This window comes from Meles meles, chromosome 1 (genome assembly GCF_922984935.1).
Source record: "Meles meles chromosome 1, mMelMel3.1 paternal haplotype, whole genome shotgun sequence".
In the NCBI taxonomy this organism is placed as follows: Eukaryota; Metazoa; Chordata; class Mammalia; order Carnivora; family Mustelidae; genus Meles; species Meles meles.
Genome location: NC_060066.1, coordinates 37,256,911 through 37,283,170, shown reverse-complemented (window position 1 = coordinate 37,283,170; position 26,260 = coordinate 37,256,911). Strand labels below are relative to the sequence as shown.

Below are 26,260 nucleotides of genomic sequence, written 5' to 3'. Positions count from 1 at the left end.
TTTTGGACTAATTAATCCCAAGTGGCTAGCACATTTGGTTCCTTTTAAATTTTTTTAAATAAAATAAAAATTTTATTTTTGTTTAAAAAATGTTTTTTCCACTCAAAGATACGTCATGAATTTATGTCTCACATTGCCTAATGTATGCAACTAGAATAAAACACATTCCTCTTAGTATAAGCATCAAGTTTAAAAATTCTTAAGATAATACAGTCTCCCAATTATCTTACAATATAAAATATTTAGATATAAATAGCTCTTTCTCCCTCCCCCTCCAACTACTAACCAGGCCAACCCTACTTAGCTTCAAATATCAGACAAGATTGAGCACATTGGTAGTATGATATAAACTAAATGGCTCCGTCTATAAACTTACCTTAGATAATGTAAATCTGAGATTTCTTTCATACATAACCAACAAAACTCACAACCACAGACAGCACATGTCATGTGATTACAGCTCCCATCATTCATCTTTATTATATAAGCAGCACATCGTGGACATGGCTTTATATCATCAGCTATTAGGAAAACAGAGAGACCTGTTTATTACATAAAACTGAAATGCTAATACTATCTGCTTAAGTGGCATATTAATTGATAAACTTCCTCATGCCGGAGTATCCTCAACTAGTAACTATCTTAATTAGTGGTGGGGATAAAGATATTTAACTTTCACTCTGATAAATGTAATCTTCAGAACAAAATGAAAGGTGACATCCCCATTTTTATGGTTCTAAAACACAAAACAGCCTTTTAATGTGCTAAGATAATATGTTAGAAACGAACGCCATAGCAATGTATTTTTGATGTCTCTTTATAGATCTGTATCTGCATGTTTCCACTGTATAATTACATATCTATACAAAAGGCTGTTTTGTCTTTGTCTCTTAAATTAGAAATTTACTGTGCACATTATATATCTCTCTCAAAATATTCTCAAATGCAAAACTCCTAAATAGAGTTGTTTTACTGACTGAATGGTCAACTGATGCCCCCTTCCCTGAACATCAATTAATCCATAGCAGCTTTATATTGAAAAAAAAGCTTCCCATTTCTATTTAAGGTACATTTGGCAAAATTTTTTTTAAATCATTACATTTCTATTTACTGTTAAAAAATGGGTTATTGTCATGTTGGGGGAAAAAACACAACAGGTTACAAAACAATATACGGTTCTCAAAATTTGTTCAAAGAACTTTCCCACCTCCACCAGATTACCTATAAGGACTTAAAACAAAATGTTAATAGTGGTTATCTCTTGGGGTGGTAGCAGCAGGAGACACAGATGGCGGTCAAAAGCCAAATAAATATATTTTTAATAAAGGGGGAAATAGAGTAAAAAAATGAAAAATATATAATTCATTTAAAATGTTAACTCCAAGTGCATAAACTCCCTAGTAGCTATAATAAAGTGTCTTACGTAGATATAATACTGTTACAGTTTAAAGATAATTTTATAATACAAATTACTTAATGTACCAGATGATTAAGCATACTTATTTATCTTTAGCTGACTGATCAGAAAGAGCCAATTAATTATCATTATGTCAAGCAATTATTAAAAGGGTAGTCGATTTTTCAATGTATCATAGTAACAGGAGACAAAAAAAAAAATCAAGATATCTGGAATAACAGAATTAATAAAACCATTTTAGATGGTAGTTCCCTTTCCTCTTTTTTCTCCCCCACAAGTCAATGAGTAGCCAAGTTCAAGTTTTTTATAGATTCATCAAAAGAAACTATCACATGAACATTTGTCCTGAGAGCTTTGATTTTTTTAGAGCACTGGAGGTAAAAATGCATGTACTTTAAATTTTCAGAATTATAAGGTTTTTGAACATGGAAAAACTCCAAAAGAAGTTTTTAAAATAATCACCTTGGGAGGTTATATTTGTTCCAACAATGCTACTATTTGGCTCAAATCACTTGGGGAGTTTTTCTTTCATAATTACTTTCAAAGCTACTTAATATAAAAAAAAAAATCACTCTCATGATCATATAGTCACATCTTAGTTTGGATCCATCCTAAACCAGTGATTCAACTTGGTTATTCTAGTTGTTAGACTTAGTTCCAGAAGAACTTCTCGTTACTTCCAGATATCAAATTGACATTAAAAAGATAACTTAAGTGGCTGTATTGGGATGTAAAGGTTATGACCAATAAGGCATTCCAGGGTAGTACTGCTGAAATAAACATAAAATCTTCCACAGTGAATACAGTGAGAAAGATCAACATTCATTTGCATGACTAAATCATGATGTATATTTTAAAATTAATAACAAACGCAAATCTCTAGCAGGTGACTGGTTTCTCTAGTTTCTCTACCTCAAACAGTAGAGCACCTACTTTGTGTCAGGAAATGTTTAAACCTTACAGACATAAGTATTATTAGTGTCTTCATTTTACAGATGAGAAAATTTGATCGGGTCACACAGAATTAGTGGAAAAGCTAGGATTCAAATCTAGACAGATTCCAGAGTCCAGGCTCTTAACTCAATTATGTATGTCCTGTAACCAATCAATAAATACCCATGTCCACACACAGAGAAGAGGGATATCATTTCCAAGTGGATCACTCCATGTCTACAGCTAACCCTAGAGGATACAGTTTAGGTTTATCAGGTCTCCTCTGAATTACTTCTGGACCCATACCTGTAAATTATTATTAATACCTTTGAATTCCACCCCAAATCTTCAGGAAAGGACACAGAAACAAGTCAATGAGCAAACGACCATGAAAATCTGTGTACACTGTGTAAGGTATTAAATATTGAATTTAAAGTTTAATTTTAAATTTGACTTTAACAGCATAAAGTACATGACTGTCTCAACACAGTGCTAGTAGGAATATAAATTATTTTCTTGACAAACTTCTGTATTTTCCAAGTTTTTCCATTTTACAATCAGTGAGAAAAATATTTTTCTAAAAATGATTGAAAGTCCAATAAACAATGACATTCTATAAATGGGAAATATTAATTTTTTCAATTTTTATCCAAAGAACATTAAGAAAATCAGAATTTTTTTAAAATTTTTGAGATTTAGGAGATGGATACATTGTTCATATAATAGATCCGCAGGTAATTTAAAAATTCATAGCCAAAGACACAAGATTCTTAGTGTCCCATAAAGTATGATTTTGAATCCTTGATCCTGGAATTAGATGACACATCTGTGAATAAAAGATGATTTTTAAACATCTTTGCTAACTTTTGCATAATATACTTTTATGAACAACAGTTTCAGACCATCCTCAGTTATCAGTTATATACATCACCACAGCGCTTCCTTTTTTCTCTTTTTACAATAAAATCTTCCCAACCTCAATACGATTTTTTCCACAGTAAGGAATGAGTGCTTCTGGAACAGAAATACTAACAACACAAAAAACATTTCTGAAAACTGAAGGGAGGAAAGGCAATAACAGGAACTATTTGAATACTGCATTTTTTATTAAGATAACTATAGTGCTGTTTGTGTCAAATATTTTATTAGAAAAAGTCAGACATAAATACCTGCTGCTCCAGACTCCTGACTATAACTAATGGATGAAGAACGTATAGTTCTCAGACGTAAACTCTGGGCTCTCTCTTGCCGAGCAGCATCACAGGTCTGATTGGGGTGCCAGATCTGTTTACAGTGGTAGCAAAACTCTGTTCCACAGCCTTCTCGCCCACAAGTTAATTTTGGACAGCTAGCACATCCAAATGCTATCACAGCATATCTTCAAAGAATAAGAAAAATGATTTAAAATGGGACATAAAAGAAGAGATACTAAGTAAAACAATTATCCAACTGAAAAAGTTTTCTATTTATATATACATGAGCAAATTAAGTCATAAACCCTAACACTATCTCATCAACATAAAAATGGGGAAAAATGAACAATTCACAAATGAATATATATAAATGGCTAAAAACATTTTTAAGGTTCAATTTTTAACTTTTAACTTTCAATTTTATCTAAGATGCCAAACTGTATAGTTAGCCTAATTCCAATTTTATAAAAATTATATTAAATTAGTATTGTATGCACACAGAAAACACTAAAAGGAAATATACCAAAAATCTTAACAGTAGTTTTGCAACTAATATACATATATTTGCTATATATTATATTATATATAATATTTAAAAATTATTTAGTAATTTATAAATTACTAAATAATAGTAATTTCACTGAAAAGGAAATGATGCTCTCTTCTATAATTCTTTTCTATCCTAGCTTTTCTTGAAGGAAGGAGGGAAGGAGAGGGACATGGGGAAATCTGTGTGTGCAAGGGACAATGATGCTAAGACCAACAGTTTGTTAAGGTCAGTCACAATATATAAAGGCAGAAGAGAAGTTTAGGTTACCTGGTCAAAATACCATTTCCACCACTTATTATCTGTATAGTCTCATTAAATCATAAAATCTCCTTACAACTAAGTCTTCCCAAAACATCAAACAGGATTCAAATACTTCAGCATTCAGCCAAAGTCAGCTTTAGCTTTAGCCTTGATATTTAGAATGCCAAACAAGCAATTCACCATTTCAACGACAGTTCCAGTAACTCTGCATCTGTACTTGATTAATGACCATGTGATCCACAGTTATTATCCTTTCTAAATCAATAGAAATAATGTATGGAAGACGCCTGGATGGAGCAGTTGATTAAGTGTCTGACTCTTGGTTTTGGCTCACATCATCATCTCAGAGTTGGGAGATCAAGCCCTGTGTTGGGCTTGTTGGGCTCTGGGCTCAGTGTGGAGTCTGCTTGAGACTCTCTCCCCTCCCTCTGTCTCCCCACTATGCTCTTTCACTCTCTGAAATAATTCTTCAAAAAAATAAACAAACATTGGTAGGCATTCTAGATACAGAATAAAAAATCTTACTGCTTCATATGGTGAAATTTTACTGGACAACCGAAGTATAAATGCACATTGTATTTAAGAATAAAATACAGTAATTATTAGTGAGAACTGTGAAAGCCAAATTTAGATATAAACTTAACTTTCAAATCATTAAACAGGGATATAGATTTGTAGTTAATATGAATACTGAGAGTGCCAGAACTAAATTTAGGAAGAATATAGCCTTTCTGAGTAAATAAATATAAAAATACACAGGGTAGATCAACAGAAATAGGTTATATCATAATTTTTTTTAAAAGGTTTTATTTATTTGACAGAGAGAGAGAGAGAGATCACAAGTAGGCAGAGAGGCAGGCAGAGGAAGAGGGAGAAACAGGCTCTCTGCCAAGCAGGGAGCCCCATGCAGGGCTCGATCCCAGGACCCTGAGATCATGACCTGAGCTGAAGACAGAGGCTCAATCCATTGAGTCACCCAGGCACCCAGTTATATAATTCTAACCTTTATAGGTGGTTCAGTATACCACCATATCACTAAACAAAACTTAAGAACTAACTTAATTTTTAATCAATGATTTAAGCTATGAGTCCTTTTTTTTTTTTTTTTAAGATTTTTATTTATTTGACAGAGAGAGACACAAGAGAGGAAACACAAGCAGGGGAAGTGGGAGAGGAAGAAGGAGGCTTCCCACTAAGCAGGGAGCCCAATTTGGGGTTTAATCCTAGGACCTTGGGATCATGACTTGAGCCGAAGGCATATGCCCAACAACTGAGCCACCCAGGCGCCCAAGCTATAGGTCTTTTAAGAAAAAGTCCTATTAGGGAATTCTTCACATTTTGATAAGAATTAAAAGCAGAATGTCAGCTTTGCTACTTTAAACTTTCATGACAAGATAATTTCCACATCTGGTACATAATCCATGAAAACATGAAAGGGTATGATGTGAAAACTGAGGTCTCAAAACATTTTATTCTCAATAATCAAGCTTCAAAACAGCATTATAAGTTGCTTTAAGATAAAAATTCCTTACAATGACTTAAACTTTTTGAAAATAACTGTTTACAAATAGTGAATGCCTATTTAGATTTTTAAAATATGCAGTATAATTATCTAGAGCAAACTAAAGACCTGACAAGTAGACTAGCATTTCAGCATGATGATGTCAAGTATTTAACATTTGATTATTTTTTAAAATAAAATTTTACATTTACTTTTGTATCCCATAAGTTCATCACACCTTAATTAGTGATATTTGACTTTGGCCCTGGAGAAATATTAATTTTCTGGTCATTTGGCATTTGTTGAAAATAAATGTAGGTATGATGCATCTCGGAAATTAGGATATCATAATAAAAAAGAGTTGTGATATTTAGGGGTACCTGGGTGGCTCAGTGAGTTAAACCTCTGCCTTCGGCTCAGGTCATGATCCCAGGGTCCTGGGATCAAGCCCCGCATCTGGCTCTCTGCTCAGCAGGGAGCCTGCTTCCCCCTCTCTCTCTGTCTGCTGCTCTGCCTACTTGTGATCTCTCTCTCTGTGAACTAAATAAAAAAAAAAAAAAGAATTGTAGTCTTTAAATAAAACTGTGTGTTGTGGAGAGAGCAGAGGGGAAAGCAGGGGGAAGGGGAAAGAGAATTCATTCATGGGACATCATCATTATGTACTCAAATATCAGAGATAAAGTACCTCAAACTTGTTTATTCTACTTCCCAGTATTTCCTTTTTAAAGGAAAAGCTGAGAGATTCTATCCTAGAATTAAACATTCAAGTCCCATTCAATCTGTATAAGTTACAAAGAAAAATAGGTTTATCTTTAATAATCCTATTTTTCATGAATGTATATTTTGATAACTAAAAGTTAAGAGTCTATCAGTTTTTTCTTATTAACAGTTATTGAGTGCTTACTATGTAAATGTTCATAAACATTCAATCTTAATAATAACTTTGTTAGGCATATTTTATAATATAGCAAGAATTAAATGTAACTAGCATTCACGTATTTTGAAAACAGAATGTTAGGCCTCTTGATGATTTTCATTGTGTGGGAGTCAAACTTATTTTCCATTGGAAAACAGCTGTCAAATTACAATGGAAGCAAATGGTAAAACTAAATTAAATATAAAATGCTTCCTTTGGGGCGTCTGAGTGGCTCAGTGGGTTAAAGCCTCTGAGGCCTGGGTCATGGTCCCAGGGTCCTGGGATGGAGCCCCTGGGATGAGCATAGGGCTCTCTGCTCAGCAGGGTGCCTGCTTCCCCTTCCCCTCTCTCTGCCTACTTGTGATCACTGTCAAATAAATAAATAAAAACTTTAAAAAAAATGCTTCCCTTAAAGAAAAATTTCAGGAGTGTCTCTGTTCTGGTGCATTAAGTGTTATATGGGAAAAGAACACCCTCAGCAGAATGTCAGGGATAACTGAGCAATACCTAAGATCTTTTGCTTGAACAGTATCCAAATCTTGGTTTAAAAGATGGTTTCATGTCCTTTTACGATTCATTATTTAACTCAAGTCTTACTTTCCATCCCTATTCTTCCATGTCTATCTACTTACAAATGTTTAAATCTTCCTATTTAGCAGGAGTGGAGGGACAAGAAGAAAGCAGGGGAAAGATAAACAGGGACTGAAATAGGACAATCTTCCCAGAAATATTTTCTGTTCACTGGAGTGGCAATAGGAGGTCTATACTAAGAAAGTACTCAAGTTAGAAAAATGCTAAGCAAAATTAAAGCACTTTTTCATCTTAACTATAGGATTTGCTAAAAGAAATTTTTTTAAAGATTTTACTTATTTATTTGACAGAGAGAGATCACAAGTAGGCAGAGAGAGAGGAGGAAGCAGGCACCCTGTTGAGCAGAGAGCCAGATGTGGGGCTCAATCCCAGGACCCTGAGATCATTACCTGAGCCAAAGGCAGAGGCTTAACCCACTGAGCCACCCAGGCACGCCACTAAAAGAATTTTTAACATGCCAGTGATCAGTATTTAGTAAGCACTATTTCCAGAATTTATTTCACCATGGTGTCTATTTCCTGGGAGAGTCTCACTGTACTAGAGTTCTACAAATTACACCATTGATAACAGAGGAAGTAGGGATACCAGCTAGGGTACTATATTGTGTCTACAGTAAATTCCTCATGAAGGAACAAGTAAAAAGAACAAACTATACCTAAAACAAAATCTAATCCTAAGGTAAACATAACACTCCCCAGCAAAAATTTTAATTAAAAAATGAGGAAAAAGAATGAAGAAAGATTATCCAGGCGTCAAAGACCCTTGCTCCCCAAAAGTAAAGCTTTAACAAAACCTTTAGAGAACAAAGAAAATATAATCACAAATACTGTTTGATCCAGGTAGGGGGGAAAGTCAAGTTTTGCATCAAAATCAACAGGCTCATATTTCTACTTGCTAGAGTTACTATTTCTCCATAGAGGAGTGACTTGTTTAAAATGTTTGGGAGAAGATCTAGATAAAGTGAGGCTCATCTCCTGGTTCCCTCTTTCACGAGCTGCTTCCTCTAGAAGATGCCTTCTGTTGTGCTTTCCACTACATGCTACAGGGGAATTGTCAAGAACTGCCCAGACTATCTGGAGAAGTCAGTCTGTTTTAAGGGTGGTGTCAGCAAGCCATATCTGGCTGCATATCTAAAGCCACATTCTTTAGTAGACTAATTAGTAAGGGAGAGCTGACATGCCTCCTTGCATATCAACTTGGTTCTGATTAAGGGTTTGAGGGAATGTTATTTTTACAGATTCCCTTAAATCCACCAAAAATTTCAGTATCATTTAACAATGGCTGGTGTAGCAGCAGTATATACTGAATTACATAGCATTAAAATATATCTAGACCAATTTTATGGTTTGGAAGAGTAAACTAAAAAGAGCAAACTCTCAGCTCAAGGAATTTTTAAACTCTAAGCTCAAAGTCTTAGAATACTTTTATGAATGTCTATTCTAACAGATACAATTTATCATTAGTTATGAATTACAACTTCCACTGAAACACAGTTTATACTCATTATGGCTCCCTATACACAAAACCTGCTGTTTTCCAAGTCACATGTATTTGTTTCCTCTGGAGAAAATCACAAGTTGCATCTGTTCTTTGTATAAAATTTCTAAAAGGTCAGCCTACAAAAGCATTTTCAGCATGTCAAAAGATGGTCAAGTTATGGCTAAAACCCTTCTTTGTAGGGTGGAAATAAGAGCTACATGGAGATTAACCGGAATTTAAAAATACATATTGTTCCTAAGCCGATGGTCCCATTTTTAAAATCCATTGTGAACAGTATGTTCACCAGAATAAGGATGGTGGAAATAAGAGCTATATGGAGATTAACTGGAATTTAAAAATACATATTGTTCCTAAGCCTATGGTCCCATTTTTAAAATCCATTGTGAACAGTATCCTTCACCAGAATAAATTATTCAGAATCATTTAAATGTCAGCCAGTTTGACACTACACAAACCTGATTGCAGTTGATCACATTGCTTTAAAATGGCTAATTGAAAAAAAAGTAAAATAAAATGGCTTATTGACAGTTCCTATGCTATATGATTTATGTTAGCGGCATATAGTCAGATTGACTCATTCAACAGCACTTTATTGGGCATGGCTAAACCAGCAATTACAAAGAAAAATCAAATACTTTTTTTCTTTTTTGCCCTTGAGAGGCTCACAGACATTATTAAATCAATTAACTATATTCTTGTATAATAAATGTTCTTGTATATTCAAAGCTCCCCAGCAAAGTCAGAAGCACTCACATGAGATAACAGGGATAACGTGTACTGGTAGAAGGGTGGCCAACTGAAATACGTGATGACAAAACTAAAATGCCAACTTTTTGCGGTCTGCCTGCAATGTATAAACTAGGCTGCCTGGGCAGAAGGTAATCAGGTATTTTTACTCAAGACAGGTTCTATGCATTCCTTCCTATGCACCTCTCACCTCGCCCCAACACGTCTCCCTAGCCATGGCCAGATTCTTTTCTGAGCCTGTGTACACTGTATGTTATAGCAGCAGTTTTGCTAACTTCACCCTGGTTAAATCAAAGCACACAGGTTTGGCTCCTTCTCAAGAGGACTTTTCCAAAATACTGTCTTTTAAAATAAGTTCAATTTGTCCTGGCCCTCAAAAGAGTAGAGAGAATATTAGGTCAGAAAACCTGAGGGATCTCAAATAGAAACCAGGTCAGCTTTTCTTTCTCCTCTAAGCTAAGGGCAATATTTCTCAAAGTGTGTTAAACTACATGTTTAAGTAAAATTAATGTCAGATACAGAAAATGGTCAGATTAATAAATATCATATGCAAAAGAAAAAATTCACAATTTTACATACAGCATTTCTAGAAAAAAAGCCTTTCAAGTGTGTTGTACAATAGAAGGGGTTAAATACTATATACATGTAAACGGTCCTAGCTAGCTAAGTATTTCTATTACTCACTGCCAGATAATCAGGCATTTATTTACCAGTATTCTTTATGCCAGATTTAAATAATAAAATGGATTCTAAATAAAATATGTCCCTCTGTGGATCCAAAGATTTTAACAAGTTCCAGGGGGAAGGGATTTTTGTCTTTTATTCATTATTAAGTTTCCAAGTACCTGGCACACCGGTGCATTAAATATTTGAATAACAGTCTGATTTTTAAAAATTAAGGCAAACTTAAGAAATGAACACAAGGAATTATAAATAAGAGCTACAAAAAACTTGCTGTGTACCAGGAATTGTGTTAATAATAAAATTAGAGGTCTACCCCAAGCCTTATAACAACATGATAGGACAGACATTTAAAATCAGGTCTACATGCTCATGCTAAGTAAAATTGAAACCTTTAATCAAGGCTTACGTAGAATTCCATTCTCAAAGTACACATATAAATTTTCTGTTACTGGATGACAGTTTCTATGTAACACAACCATAAAGCCTACAATGTAATCAAATATATAAAATATGCTCTTAATCTAGAGAGACAACATAAATCAAATATAAATGACAATACATTACGAAGCAATGCTGACATGTTTTCTTTGTCCTTTGTGGGTAAGACTATTGACAACCACCAAATCAAGAGTTAATTTATAGTCAAATTAACCAAGGCTAATTCTTTGTTAAACTTAAATAGCAATAAAGTAGTTGTGTTCATAATAACAGAATCTATTCAAGTAGCTGTTTCTATTATTTTATATTTTATACTTGAGTTAACATTTATCTTCTCCAAAATATTTAAAATATTAAGCCATTTTGCCCTTCTTTTTCTTTTTTAAGACTTTATTCATTTATTTGAGAGAAAAAGAGAGAGCTGCGGGAGGAGCAGAGGGAAACAGACAAGCAGACTGAACCTGAGCCCAATGCAGGGCTCAATTCCACACCTTCGAGATTATGACTTTAGCCAAAATCAAGAGTTAGACACTTAACCAACTGAGTCCCCTATGTGCCCCTAAGCCATTTTACTCTCTGACAATCAAGTCTCAATAAGAAGAAATTGGGCAAAAATAACTCAAAGTATGAGTTTATGAAACATCTTTAAATTTTACTGAAAAATGTCACCCATGCAAAAAGGATTTATAAATAAAAACAAATACCCCATATTTACCACGCAAACTAAGAAAAGTATCAGTAAGGTGATCATATAATTAACAACCTAAACTAAAACATTTGAGGAGAGTAATGCAATCAAAATTACAGCAAAAGCATAAACTAAACTATCTCTGGCAAGTCAGAACCTATGGTGTTACCACATTTATCAGTGGCTTTAGAAGCCTCTTGATTGCTCCTTCAAGTTCACAACCTCCTTTCAATAGGTAACCATGAAACTAAATATATTCAGTCATTTTACTGTTTTGTTCTTTTTTTTAATTTATTTGCCAGAGAGAGAGAGAGTGAGCACAGGCAGGCAGAGTGGCAGCAGAGGCAGAGGGAGAAGCAGGCTCCCCGCCAAGGAAGGAGCCCCATGCGGGACTCGATCCCAGGACGCTGGGATCACGACCCGAGCCGAAGGCAGCCGCTTAACAAACTGAGCCACCCAGGAGTCCCCATATTACTGTTAATGAACACTTTTTCTTGTTTGCTATCATGAACATTCTTTTTTTTTTTTTTTTAAGATTTATTTATTTTAGAGAGTGCATGAGGAGGAGAGGCAGAGGGAGAATCTCAAGCAGACTCCCTGCTAAGTGCAGAGTGGAGGCAGGGCTTGATCTCACCACCGTGAGATCACTACCTGAGCTGAAACCAAGGGTTGGATGGACCACCTAGGCAAGCCTATTATGAATATTCTTTTTTTTTTGAAAACAGTTCCCTTTTTTATTATGAACATTGTTAAACATGTCTCCTAACTAGATGTCTCCTGGCACACAAGAATTTCTTCAAGGTATTTCACTAGGAGTGGATCTTCTAAGTTACAGGGTAAATGTGTATTCAATTTTAATAATAATATGGCAGCAGTTGAGCTAATCTTACACATATATTTTCTTTTCATTTAAAATTTTCCCTTTTATTTATAAAACTTTCCTTTATAATCTGTTTTGATTTTGCTTTTGTGTGTTATGTGTGATGATAATCTCATTTCCCCCCCTCAAACAGCTACTTTCACAATTCTGTATGTTGAAAAATCAATCCTTTCCCAGTTGGTTTAGCATGTTTCCCCTAAAATCAAATTCTTCTATAAATAAGAATCTGTGTCAGCTGTAATTATTGTGTTCTACACACACAATTGATACCACTGAGTTAATACAATTGATATCCATTAGGAACACATGATCAATCAACACAGCTCAACAGAATATATCTATTTAATAACCAGAAAATTTGTGCCCAGGATTTACTGCCTCAATCTCCTGGGGCCATAGCTTCTGACACTTAAGCCTTTTAATTCATGCCATCATTTTCAAACTTTTTCTTTTAAAACTATTAAATGGGTATGCCTAGGTGGCTTAGTCAGTTAGGCATCTATCTGCCTTTGGCTCACATCATGATCCCAGGGCCCTGGAATTGAGTCCCATATCGGGATCCTTGATCAGTGGGGAGCCTGCTTCTCCCTCTGCCTACTGTCCCCCTGCTTGTGCGCACGCTCTCTCTCTGACAAATAAATAAATAAATCTTAAAAACAAAACAAAAAACAAACAAACCAAAAAAACAACCAAACCACTAAATGCTTGAAGAACTTGGGAAGTACTTTTTACCCTGGGGTTCCATGAGAGACAGAAAATCACACTCTTTTTCTCCAGACAAAACACACCATATAGGCATATTCCTCACTATTTGAACTCTTGAAGGAGTATTTGCTATAATGATTTGCAAAAAGTGTGTTAACCTAAAATTTGCTGTCCAAGTTGAAATCTAATGAATGCACGCTTGCACCAGTGAAAATGTTGTGCAGAGGTCCATGGGACCAAGAGTGATACAACTGTATGCAAGCTGTTCTTTTGACAGGATACTGTCTCCTGCTCAAGTTATTTAAAGGTATTGTTCATTATTAAGATTTCTTCCAATCTTTTTCTTGAGAGTTCATCTCTTCAGGGCTCCCGGAGTTTGCTTCTGTCATACACCTGTAAGCACAGCCAACCTTGGCCCAGTTTGGAAAGTATCTTTAACATATTATTTTATTATTTATGTTCTAGTACAAGCTCCCTGCATTAGAGGAGAGCACAGTTCAAATGTGATAATGAATTGTATTTTTAAATACTTCACACAACTAATGAATTCATAAAATGTCAAATACTCAGGTAATATTTTTAATATTTTATTTCCACTGAAATCCCTGGTGGATAGTTAAAGTGTTAGTTATACCTGGGACAACTGGTTGGGATTTGCAAAGGCTGGTAACATACTATTAATTTTCTCATTTGGAATGAGAGATATAGGCTAGATGCAATCTAGAAAGTTACTACTCAACAAGCTTTTAATAATAGATTTGATTCAGATGATGAATACTGAAACTTCATCTGAGAAACTGAACTCACATTCTACCCTTATTTCTGATTATACCTAGATAATCTTGAAAGCTCTGGGTTTTCCCCAACTCTTACTTATACATAATCTCTAGCTTGCTAATGGTAACATCCAATGTTTACAGCCTTTGTTATTCTTGAAGAGCATAAGACTATTTATTCCTAGTTATGACATAGGAAATGCTCTATAAACAGAAGACACTGTTAACACAATCAAATGTAGAAGAGAAATTTTAAATCTTGATACTAGCAATACTTACATCATACCAACATGAACACATGACATTGTGCACACATTAAGGTGTCTTTTGAAAGGGTCATTTGAGTTTATACAACCAAAACCTAACCACAACCAAAACCAAACAAAACCCTTGATCATTTCATCTGCTACACTAAAATAACAATTTTCCAAATTAAAGGGATAATCAGTTTTGCACACAACTAGATCTTGTACTCTACCAACTTATCCCTTTCTTCCAAAAATGTTCAAATGAGTATGCGATGAGACACAATATAAAAATGAGTAAGATAATATTCCTGCCATTAGCATCTAACATTGTGCCTGGCACATGGCATGCACTCAATGTACATTTGTCTACTGAATAATGAATCATACCTGACATGTTAAGATTTTTCTTTTGAGTAACAGCTAATTCTTATTTTATCCACAGAAAAAAATATTAACTCAAGAAAAACCAAACAAAATCTTACCCACAGTCCGGAGCTGGACACCACCTACAATCAGGATCTGCAACAAGCCACCGTCTAAGCATAAATTCTTCATATTTTTCCATCAAGACATCATCACTTAATATCAAGCGAATATCATGGGGATTAAACCGCTCAGTACATTCTGGGCAACTGATATTAACTCTACTTTCAGAAATTTCTATCCTTAGATATTGTCGTAAGCAATCCACACAAGATCTATGATGACAAGTCATGATCTCAGGAAATCTGTCCTTAGAATGCCGCAGAAGGCACAAAGGGCACTCTATAAAGTCTCCAATTTGTTTGCTGATAGAAGTTAATCCATTGTCAGAGGAGGTATTTGTAGAGAAAATGGAGTTCTTATCAGTACACATTTCAGAATGTATACTTTCAATGCTTGCAATTCCATCCACCCCGCCATTTAGCTCCCTGGATTTACGTTTGTTATCCTTTTTTCTCCGAAACAGAGAGCCTATTGAAATTCTTCTTTTTTTGGGTGCCTTTTTCACTGAAGGCAAGCTCACAGATGAAGCAGAAGACTGAAGATCACGATCTGAACCCATTTGCCGATGTAAACTCATGTCTAAAATGTTCATTAGAATTGACTCAGGGTCTGTGTTTACACACAGCCCTTCATTATATTTAGAAATGAAACCTATTTCTTGTTCTTGCATTCAGATTAAGTCATGATGTAAGAAAATCCTACTTGGTTCCTTCAGCGAATTCTTGAAAAAGCTTGACTTACAGAAGACTGTTATCATAGATGGTCTGAAAAACAAAACACAACACCAAGAAAATTTTATTTATATTCTTAGTGTGCATGATTTTAAAATAAACTTACAACCCTACTGCGAAACTTCAAACCAGTATGTTCTTTAGTCATTAGGGTTTTTTTTAATAACACCAATTTACTGAGTAGTCTACATGAGAATGTAAGAATATACAAGTATATTCTTTAATCTTAATTAAAAAAAACCTAGATTTGAGCTGACCTTACCATTATTAAAATCTCATAAAATTTTTTGATCATTTTCACTGAGACTTCAATGATTCCCCACTGCTTTTCAGAGTTTAACTGACGGTAAAATACACATGCAGATACAAAGGATTACTAAGTATAGCTTATATAATCTTGAAGAAAAGTGAAGTGTGTGTGTGCTCTTACCCTGCCAAATGCAACGACTTAGAAAGTTACAGGAATTAAGACAACATTCTGGTACATCACAACGCTGGATACAAAGACCAATGGAGCATAACACAGTCCAGAAAAGTCCCAAGTATATGTGGATACTAGAGTTACATCAAAGGTAACAATAGCCTTTTCAAAAACAAAACAAAACAAACATACTATTGTTCTACTGGTTACCATATGAGAAGAGGAACTTAACCTATAGCTCACCAGGTACATAAAAATCAATTCCAGTTGGCTCGCAGATCTAAGTATGAAAAGTAAAATCATAAAGCTTCTAGAAGTCAACAGAGGAGAATATTTCTGTGAAAAGACTTCTTAAACATACAAAAGTACTAACCATAAAAGAAAAGACTGACAAATTGGAATACAATAAACTCCAGAGACAGTATTCTAGAGAGTGGGACAAGACAGTTGCCACATATAATTAATAAAGGACCAAGGACCCAGAATATGGATAACACTTAAATATTAAGACAAAACAGACAAAAAGAAAAATGGGCAAGGGATTTAAAAGGCATTTAACAAAAGGATATGAAAAAGTGCTCAACAACATCTGTCATCAGGGAGATATAGATTAAAGCCACAATGAGATACACATCTAGCAGAATGGCTAAAATTCAGACTGACATTTCCAAGTATTACCAAAGATGTGGATTGCTGGTGGGAGTGTAAAATGGCACAACTACTTTGGGTAACTGTTTAACGGTATCTACCAAACTTGAACATATAGACACTTTTGTTACCCAATTACACTACTAGAAATAACTGCACAAGGGAAATGAATGCCTACAGGCATCAAGAGATACATAACAGGGGCGCCTGGGTGGCTCAGTGGGTTAAAGCCTCTGCCTTCAGCTCAGGTCATGATCCCAGGGTCCTAGGATCGAGCCCCACATGGGGCTCTCTGCTCAGCAGGGAGCCTGCTTCCTCCCTTCTCACTCTCTGCCTGTCTCTCTGCCTACTTGTGATCTGTCAAATAAATAAATAAAATCTTTAAAAAAAAGAGATACATAACAATATTAATAGCAGCATTATTTATAAAAGCCAAAATACTAGATGCAACCCACACTTCTTCCAACGATAGAATTATATTCACATTCTAGCATATTAGAAATGAATGAAAATGAACAAAATACTGCTTCACACAAAACAAGAATGAATCTCACACAAAAGATGGCATACTGTATGTATAATTCTATTTAAAGAAAGTTTAAAACCAGGCAGAACTAATCTATAATGATTGAAATAGGGTGCCTGGGTGGCTCAGAGGGTTAAGCCTCTGCCTTTGGCTCAGGTCATGATCTCAGGGTCCTGGGATCGAGTCCCGCATGGGGCTCTCTGCTCAGCAGGGGGCCTGCTTCCCCCCCCTCCCCCTGCCTGCCTCTCTGCCTACTTGTGATCTCTCTCTCTGTGTTTAATAAATGAATAAAATCTTAAAAAAAAAAAGAAATTAGGAGTATAGATAACTTTTGTGCGGAGGCACAAAGGGAACTTTGACATATGCAGTAGTTACAAAGGTATGTTCACTTTGTGATAAATCACTGACCTACAAACTCATGTTTATACACTTTACTGAATGATTGTTATACACAGAGTTAAAAAAAAAAAGCTTCCTGAGCTGGTATCTACACATATCCTTGAGAAAGTCATATTGATTTCCCAACACAAAATCTAGAAAAACATTTCACTTAGGCAAACATTATTCTTGGCCATCAGTTTATAATATTTTCTCATTATCTGCAGCATTCTCTGCTAATTCTGAGGAAAATACAGGGTGTAATGGTAGGTTTTACTAAAATTTTCTGCATTTTCTTCCATGTTTTTATTTTAACTTGCATTTCAAAATGTCTTCTGTACTCCACAGTGAAATATATTTATCATAGAAGAGAATTACAGAGGGAATCGACTTTGGGGAACTTATCATAAGAATCTGTCACTTAAAATAGTAAATCAATGGTACTTATCAGTATCACCTGGGAAATTTTTCAAAATATACATTTTAAGACACTTGATAGCCATGTAATTTTTTTCTCCAAAAGAGAACCCTGTAGGGTTTTTTTTGTTGTTGTTGTTTTTGTTTTTTTAAGATTTATTAGTTGGGGGGGGGGGGAGACAGAAATGTACAGAGGTGGCAGGTAACCGGGAGAGAGATTTCAAGCAGACTCTCAGTTGAGTGCAGAGCCAGACATGGGGCTTGATCTCAAGCAGACTCTCAGTTGAGTACAGAGCCAGACGTGGGGCTTGATCCCACAACCCTCAGATCATGACCTGAGCCAAAGTAAGAGTTGGCTGCTCAACCAACTGAGCCATCCAGGTGCCCTTAGAAGTACTTTTTTTTTTTTTTTTAAGATTTTATTTATTTATTTGACAGACAGAGATCACAAATAGGCAGAGAAGCAGGCAGAGAGAGGAGGACGCAGGCTCCCTGCTGAGCAGAGAGCCAGATGCAGGGCTCGATCCCAGGACCCTGGGATCCTGACCTGAGCCGAAGGCAGAGGCTTTAACCCACTGAGCCACCCAGGCGCTCCAGAAGTACTCTTAATATTTAAACTAGGATAATGAGCAAATCAGAACATGTGTTCATCCTATTTAAGAAATCCTAAAACATTATGCAAAAACACAAATATGGCTCAAAGGAAAAATAAACAAATCTGAATACTAAAACTTTTATATTTCTACATGGTAAAAAATATAATAATGCAGAAAGACAGTGATAAATTAGAAAAACGTGTGTAACAATGAAAAAATTTCCCTACTATACAAACACATCAATTTACACATCAATGAGAAAAAGATGTACAACCTGATAACAAAGATACAAGGAGGATGTTTGAAGAATTATAAAAATTAGAAAGACTGGACACAGTTTTTAATAATAACCAAAACTAAAGAAGCAAAAATTCAAACGTTAGATACCCTCTTTGTGCACATTAGATTGACAAAGGTTGTAAAAAGTTGGTAAGTGTGCTCTGTTAATGTCTCATACACTGGGGCACCTGGGTGGCTTATTTGTTAAGTGTCTGCCTTTGGCTCAGGTCATGATCCCAGGGTCCTGGGATCAAACCCCACATGGGGCTCCCTGCTCAGTAGGAAGCCTGCTTCTCCCTCTCCCATTCCCACTGCTTGTGTTCCCTTTCTCACTGTCTCTCTGTCAAATAAATAAAATCTTAAAAAACAAACAAACTCATATACTGTTGGGAGGAGTGCAAATCAGCACAATTTGGGGAAACCAATTTGGCCTTATCTATTAAACATCAAAATGGAAGTATTCTTTGACCAGCAATCCCACATGTAAAACTTACCTTTCAGAAAATGTAAGGACACCGGTGTGCAAAGATAATGTGCAAGGAAATTCACCGTAGCCTAGTTGATAGAAACAAACAAAACAAGACCAAAAAAAACAAACAAAAACCACACAAAACCTGAAAATAACTTATGTATCTAACAGGGGATTGATAAAAATAAATGAACCAGCCACGATATGGAAAGCACTCTCTATATAATGCTAAGTAAATAACTTCAAAATAGTGTATATAATATGAGCAATGCATTTGTGGAAAAAACATACCCACAAAAACCACACAAAACCTGAAAATAACTTGTGTATCTAACAGGGGATTGATAAAAATAAATGAACCAGCCACGATATGGAAAGCATTCTCTATATAATGCTAAGTAAATAACTTCAAAATAGTGTATATAATATGAGCAATGCATTTGTGGAAAAAACATACCCACACAGACTTACATATACTTATACAATTTTTGGAAAAATATTAAGAAACCACTGACAATAGTTACTAAGGGAAGTACAATCTAGTATTTTTTAAAATTAACATACAAGTATTATTTGTTTCAGGGCTAGTCACTAGTCTTACACAATTCTCAGCACTCAACACAGCACATACCCTCCCCAATGTCCATCACCCTGCCACCCTATCCCTCTTTCTTCCTCCTCTCCAGCAACCCTGTTTGTTTCCTGAGGTTAAGAGTCTCTCATGGTTCCTTCCCCTGCCCAGTCCCATTTTATTTCATTTTGCCCTCCCTTCCCCTCATGACCTCCTGCCCTGCCTCTCAAATTCCTCATATCAGAAAGATCATATGATAATTGCCTTTCTCTGATTGACTTATTTCGCTTAGCATAATACCCTCTAGTTCCATACACGTTGTTGCAAATGGCAAGATTTTAAATTTTTGATGGATGCATAGTATTCCATCGTGTGTGTGTACACATACATACATATACCACATCTTCTTTATCCATTCAGCTGTTGATGGACATGTATGCTCTTTCCACAGTCTGGCTATTGCAGACATTGCTGCTATAAACACTCAGATGCACATGCCCCTTCAGACACTACATTTGTATCTTTAGGGTAAATACCCAGCAGTGTAATTGCTGGGTCACAGGGTAGCTCTATTTTCAACTTTTTAAGGAACCCCCAAACCGTTTTCCAGAGTGGCTGTATCAGCTTGCATTCGCAAAAACAATGTAGGAGGGTTCCCCTTTCTCTGCATCTCGCCCACACCTGCCGTTTCCTGACTGGTTAATTTTAGCCATTCTGACTGATGTGAGGTGGTATCTCACTGTGGTTTAGTAGAATCTAGTACTGACTTTCTGCCTCCTGCAGAGTTTAAAACTGTTATCAGAGTTTAAAAAAAAAAACAAACAAAAAACTAATTGAACCCCACAAGCAATAACAATTATTTTTCCCTAAAGCTAACCAGTAATAATAAGGATGGGGTCCAGAGTTTGTGTGTTTTATATTTAGGTCAATAATTTAGTGGCACACTCTGATTAAGAACTACTAAACTAAGGAGACTTAAAACACTCACTTAAAAAACAAAACTCCATGGGCTTTGCCTCCGAAACAAAGTTCCTTGTTTTTCATTACGTCACGTACAAAAAATAAAAGTTCTATTAAAAACAACAACTCAGGGGGCACCTGCGTGGCTCAGTCAGTTAAGGGTCTGCCTTCAGTTCAGGCTGTGATTCCCAAGGTACTGGAATCCAGCCCCTTGGAGGCCAGCCCCAGCTTCTCCCTCTCCTCTGCAGTTCCCCCTGCTTGCACGCTCGCTCTGTCAAATAAATACATAAATAAATAATCAAACAAAAACAACAACAAACAACTCAGTTTATTAGTAATCATCAGTCAAAGGGTTATGGTGAAGTACCCCTTAACCTATGGCATAGAGATGATGAGACTTATTTAAAAATCCACATACTTTAATGGCTATTTTTCTGCAGAAATAATCCATAGAAGTGTCTATAAGCATGTAAGTAAAGAGTATTGGGAATGCCTCAATCAAGGGAACTTTGGCTAAGTTGGGATTTTTAAGACTACACCCTAAACCACTAAGGGAAAAAAAAAAAAGCACTACAGAAATTCTGCCAATTTGTAAAGATAACAAAATGTGTGAAATTAAAAAAAACTTTCAGTGATTCAGGAACTTATTTTTAGAAAAAGCTGACTTCATTCTCCAGTGAAAAATAAAAACCTATTATTTGCATCAATTAATATAGCACTATTCTTTTTGAACTCAATTTTTTTTAAGTAACTATCAACTACATGATTCTGCATTATGCTCTGCCTCTCAAATGTACACACCATTAAGACAAAAACATTACTTGAGTTCTAAAACAAATGGCTGGGTTGCAGGTTGGAAAAAGAAGGGAAAACATGTTGTATAATACCATTATAGAGTTTAAAAGTCCTTTTTATCTGTGTCTTAATTCTAGCCTCACTGCTCGAAAGAAAAGTTTTATTAAACTTATTTGACAGGAAAACTGAAGTTCAGAGAGTAAATATTGCAAGGTAAATAAAGGATAGGGTTAAGGGAAATTCAGGTGTTCTGACACTTCCGCCTCAGTACCATTATCTGCTTGCAGCTGTCTTCATGAAAACTTCTCTAGTCACTATCAGGATATCAAAAATTACCTCAGAAAATAAAAGACAATTACATCTTATACATCATCTGGGGTTCATCTTAACTATCCTTCAATTCCATGTCTCACTCAAATCATTCCTCCTGTCTGAAATGTCACTTTCTTTGTCTCCTCCTAACCAAACTGTACTCAACTTTTTTTTTTTAAGATTTTATTTATTTGACAGAGAGGATCACAAATAGGCAGAGAGGCAGACAGAGAGAGTGGGGGAAGCAGGCTCCCTGCTGAGCAGAGAGCCAGATGTGGGGCTCAATCCCAGGACCCTAAGATCATGACCTAAGCTGAAGGCAGAGGCTTAACCCACTGAGCCACCCAGGCACCTCTGTACTCAACTTCTAAATCTCAGATGACTTCATTTTGTTCACTTTTTTCCTGATTATCTTTAAGTTTTTAATAAGGTCTTTAAGGCAGAACTTGAATATTTGTGATTTCTTTAATACAACAGAGCCAAGATGGTGTCATAAACAGAAACATCATGAACAAATGCCAAATGAGTATTTCTTAAAATGACACAATGTCACTGAAGTGATGATACTATTCCATAACCAGAAAAAAATATCAGTCTGTTAGTTCACTGTCATACCTCCTAAGCACATGTGTTCTATTTTTTTTTTTTAATTTTTTATTTATTTGACAGACAGAGATCACAAGTAGGCAGAGAGGCAGGCAGAGAGAGAGGAAGGGAAGCAGGCTCCCCGCTGAGCAGAGAGTCCGATGTGGAGCTTGATCTCAGGACCCTGGCTGGGATCCTGACCTGAGCTGAAGGCAGAGGCTTTAACCTAGTGAACCACCCAGGCACCCCTGTTCTATTTTTTTTAATAGTCCAATTAGTTCATACTAGGACTACAAAGAGAAACATCAGGTCTACTGTATTAAATACAGAATAGATTATATATAAAAACATAAACATTTGCATGGTGTAATAGAATAGTTCATACATCTTCAGAGCAGGAGCAGATGATGAAAGGCAGTAAATATACTAATGACATAATCTGAAATATTCCCAACTCCTAAAAATCCCCAATCTTGGAAGCTCTTTAAATTGATGTACTAGCACAAGGATCTGTCAGGCTGTAATGTATTGATAACATAAAATAGTGAGGGGGAAAAGATAACTCAAGTTGGGCTCCATATGGTTATTGGCTTAGTGGGAATACCCAAAATAAAAGCAGGGATCTTTAATTAAAGACACTGGAAGAGTTTAGTTACTGAAACAGAAAAGAATAATAAAACACAAATAGATCCTAAAGTATGCATTTTCAACTAAGTATCTACAATCATAATTATTGTTACACCAATGTCACAAGGAATTCTAGTCACCTGTTAACTATGAGAAATGTCTCTCCTTTCCCTTGTTCTCACTATTAGCGTAACTCCAACAAGCTACACACTCATGCTCCTAAAGAAAATGTCTGGAGAGGGACACCTCAGTGGCTCAGTCCGTTAAGCATCTGCCCTCAGCTCAGGTCATGATCCCAGGGTTCTGGGATTGAATCCCGCATTGGGCTCCTTGCTCAGCGGAGAGCCCGCTTCTCCCTCTGCCTGCTGCTCCCCCTGCTTGTGCTTGTGCTTGCTCTTTCTCTCTCACAAATAAATAAAATGATTAAAAAGAATGGTTGGGGAATTAGTTTTATTGCTGGCAGAGGAACCCCACTTTTGACCTTTTTTTTTTTTTTAATGGACTTCAACTGAAAAACAGAACCTAAGACTGGTATGGAGAAGGAGAGAGACCCGTACCTCCTCATCTAACCTTCTCTAGTTCAGGGTCATACCCCTTTAAAGTCAAGGTCTCTTGATTCTCACCTTTTTCTACTTTTTGGGAGGATGGGGAGGAGCAGAAGGAGAGGAGAGAAAGAATCTTAAAGCAGCCTTCAAGCCCAATGCGGAACCCAACATGTGGTCTCAGTCTCAAAACCCTGAGATCATGACCTGAGCCAAAATCATCAGATGCTTGACTGACTGAGCCCCCCCCTCCAGGTGTCCCTACTTTTTTCTACCTATTGAGAATACGTGAGGGATTATGAAATAGGAAGGTTCAAAAACAAAGGTATTTCTACCAACATGTGACAAGATTTAGTAAAAGTGCTAACCTTGTACTGACTCATAAAATTGAAACCACACGATTTTTTATATTTGTAAACATTACAGAAATTGAGCATTCCACCTGGAGCATCTAATCAACAATTAAAATAGTTTTTTAAAAGATTTTTATTTATTTGAGATAGAGAGATCACAAGTAGGCAGCGCAGCAGGTATAGAGAGGGGGAAGCAAGCTCCCTGCTGAGCTGGATCCCAGGACCCTGAAATCGCGACCTGAGCCAAAGGCAGAGGCTTAACCCACTGAGCCACCCACGTGCCCCTAAAATATTCTTTTAAATGAAAATACGTACCAGATTTTAAACACTCAATTTATAAACACAGGATAGACAAGAACAGGAAAAAGGTTCAAATCCATACAAACAGCAGCCCATTGTTTAAGAAAAGCTGTTATGTATCAATCAGGGTCCTGGCAAAACACAAAGCACTCTCAAAGAGATAACTGAAGAGCACATTGAACAAAGTGTGGGCAGGGTTAAAGGAACCAAAAAGGGATGCCAAAGCACTCAGGAACCCACTGCCACCCTCTGGAATGAAGAGGCAGGAGGAACAATTACTGAAGAAGAGCTGTGCCATAGTAATTGTAAGAGTAATACCCCACTTCTCTCTGTGGTTCTCAAAATATCCTGCCAATGCCTCACATTGGCTAAGTCCAAAAAATGAGCCCAAATGAGGCAGTTCTTAGAAGCCAACTCCCTCTGGGACACAGAGCAAGGCAGAGATGGGTTAAGAGCGGATCTGGAGGGGTAAATTAAAAAAAAAAAAAAATCCATTACTGGATGTATAAAAGAGAATTTGGGAGTCAAGACCTGGTTTAGCTACTTTTAGTTATATATATAATCCATATATAAAGTGTAATACCGCGTCTGTGATCTCCACTACAAAATATGTATGATGCCACTCACTTCAAACAGATGTGAGGCAAATAAAGTGAGGTTGACCAGTGCTGAAAGTACCTAACAGAATCTGGCATTATACTAAATGTTAGCTGAAATGAAATGTAACACAAGCTTTGTATCCCTAGTACCTACCTCAATGTGTAACTTATAGCAGATGCCTAATAAACTCTGGCTAAATAAATTATGATGCAAAATACACATAAGTGGAAATGAGGAACTGAGGATTCTATCGTATCTTTACTTCTGGTTTGCTATCAATGTACCATCCTTATCAAGGGATACAATCTTACTATATCCAGCTTTTTATATTATGAAAAGATAAGAAACTTTATCTCAAGAGTGCTACAGGAGAAATAAAACATGTTAAGTATCTTTTTTTTATAACATTTTTTAAAAAGATTTTATTTATTTATTTGACAGGCAGAGATTACAAGCAGGCAGAGAGGCAGGCAGAGAGGAAGAGGAAGCAGGGTCTCCACAGAGCAGAGAGCCCGATGCGGGGCTCGATCCCAGGTCTGTGGGATCATGACCTGAGCTGAAGGCAGAGGTTTTAACCCACTGAGCCACCCAGGCGCCCCACATGTTAAGTATCTTGACACTATGTCACTTCAAGAATTATAGATTTAGGATTTCTCCTAAGAAACATCTCCTAATTATAAACACTTCAATAGCATCTAATAGCTACCCACATGCCAAATTATTTAAAACTAATGAGAAGGTATTCTGGAAAGTAGAGGGCTGGGCAAAAAGTTTACAGATAATAAATCACTTCCCGAGAGAAAATTCCTTAATACTCTTCATCTGTTTTTGCTTGTTATTCAGCTAAAATTAGGTTTCTTCTATTACTTCTTGAAAAAGTTAAAATATAGAGAAAATCCAAAAATTGTGTTTTGATGGTCTAAATGCTAAGTATAAGAACAAAAAGTACCTACAACTTCTAATTTCAATTTTTTTAGATGTCTGACACCCAGATGTTCTACACCTCTAAAAACCTGCATGTAATGAAGGGATAACATTTATTAGCATGGAACAACATTTATTAGCACTGTTGAAGAGAATAGCTAAGTATAAAGTCATTTTCTTGTTTTTAAGTGAGGAGGAAATAGGCACAGAGATCCCCACCACAGTTTCTATAGCTCACTAACTTTGGTTACTAGTGAATCCTGAGATATTTTCTATTCAAGTGAAAGAATCAAGAAAGATGAAATACAAGACTTTCTATTTTGGATGTTGTATTCTGTATTAAAAAGCATAACAGGGGCACCTGGGTGGCTCAGTGGGTTAAACCTCTGCCTTCGGCTCAGGTCATGATCCCAGGGTCCTGGGATCCACGTTGCATAGGGCTCTCTGCTCAGCAGGGAGCCTGCTTCCCCCTCTCTCTCTGCCTGCCTCTCTGCCTACTTGTGATCTTAGTCTGTCAAATAAATAAATATTTTTTTAAAAAAGCATAACAGGCTATTAAACTTCAGCAATATACACTTAGATGTTGTGAAGTTGGGAGAAGATGAGGAATAAAATACTTACTCATTTCAATGGCTATATATCTGCTATTATATATGAGACCGGGAGACAAAGAGGGACATTTGCTTTGGTGGGCAAGATACCTACAGTGTTT

At 36.1% G+C, this 26,260-nt stretch overlaps 1 protein-coding gene across 3 annotated transcripts in view; it reads right to left on the bottom strand.

The window, feature by feature from the left end:
* Positions 1-26,260, bottom strand: part of RNF19A (ring finger protein 19A, RBR E3 ubiquitin protein ligase) — a 54,708-nt gene that overhangs the window by 13,188 nt on the left and 15,260 nt on the right. For all 3 annotated transcript variants that reach the window (XM_046009722.1, XM_046009711.1, XM_046009730.1), the window contains 3 exons: positions 14,511-15,278; positions 3,520-3,728; positions 377-521 (listed from right to left, as the gene is read on the bottom strand). In XM_046009722.1, coding sequence (XP_045865678.1) covers positions 377-521; positions 3,520-3,728; positions 14,511-15,184 — 1,028 coding nt within the window. In that variant the 5' untranslated portion in view covers positions 15,185-15,278. The remainder of the gene's footprint in view (positions 1-376; positions 522-3,519; positions 3,729-14,510; positions 15,279-26,260) is intronic.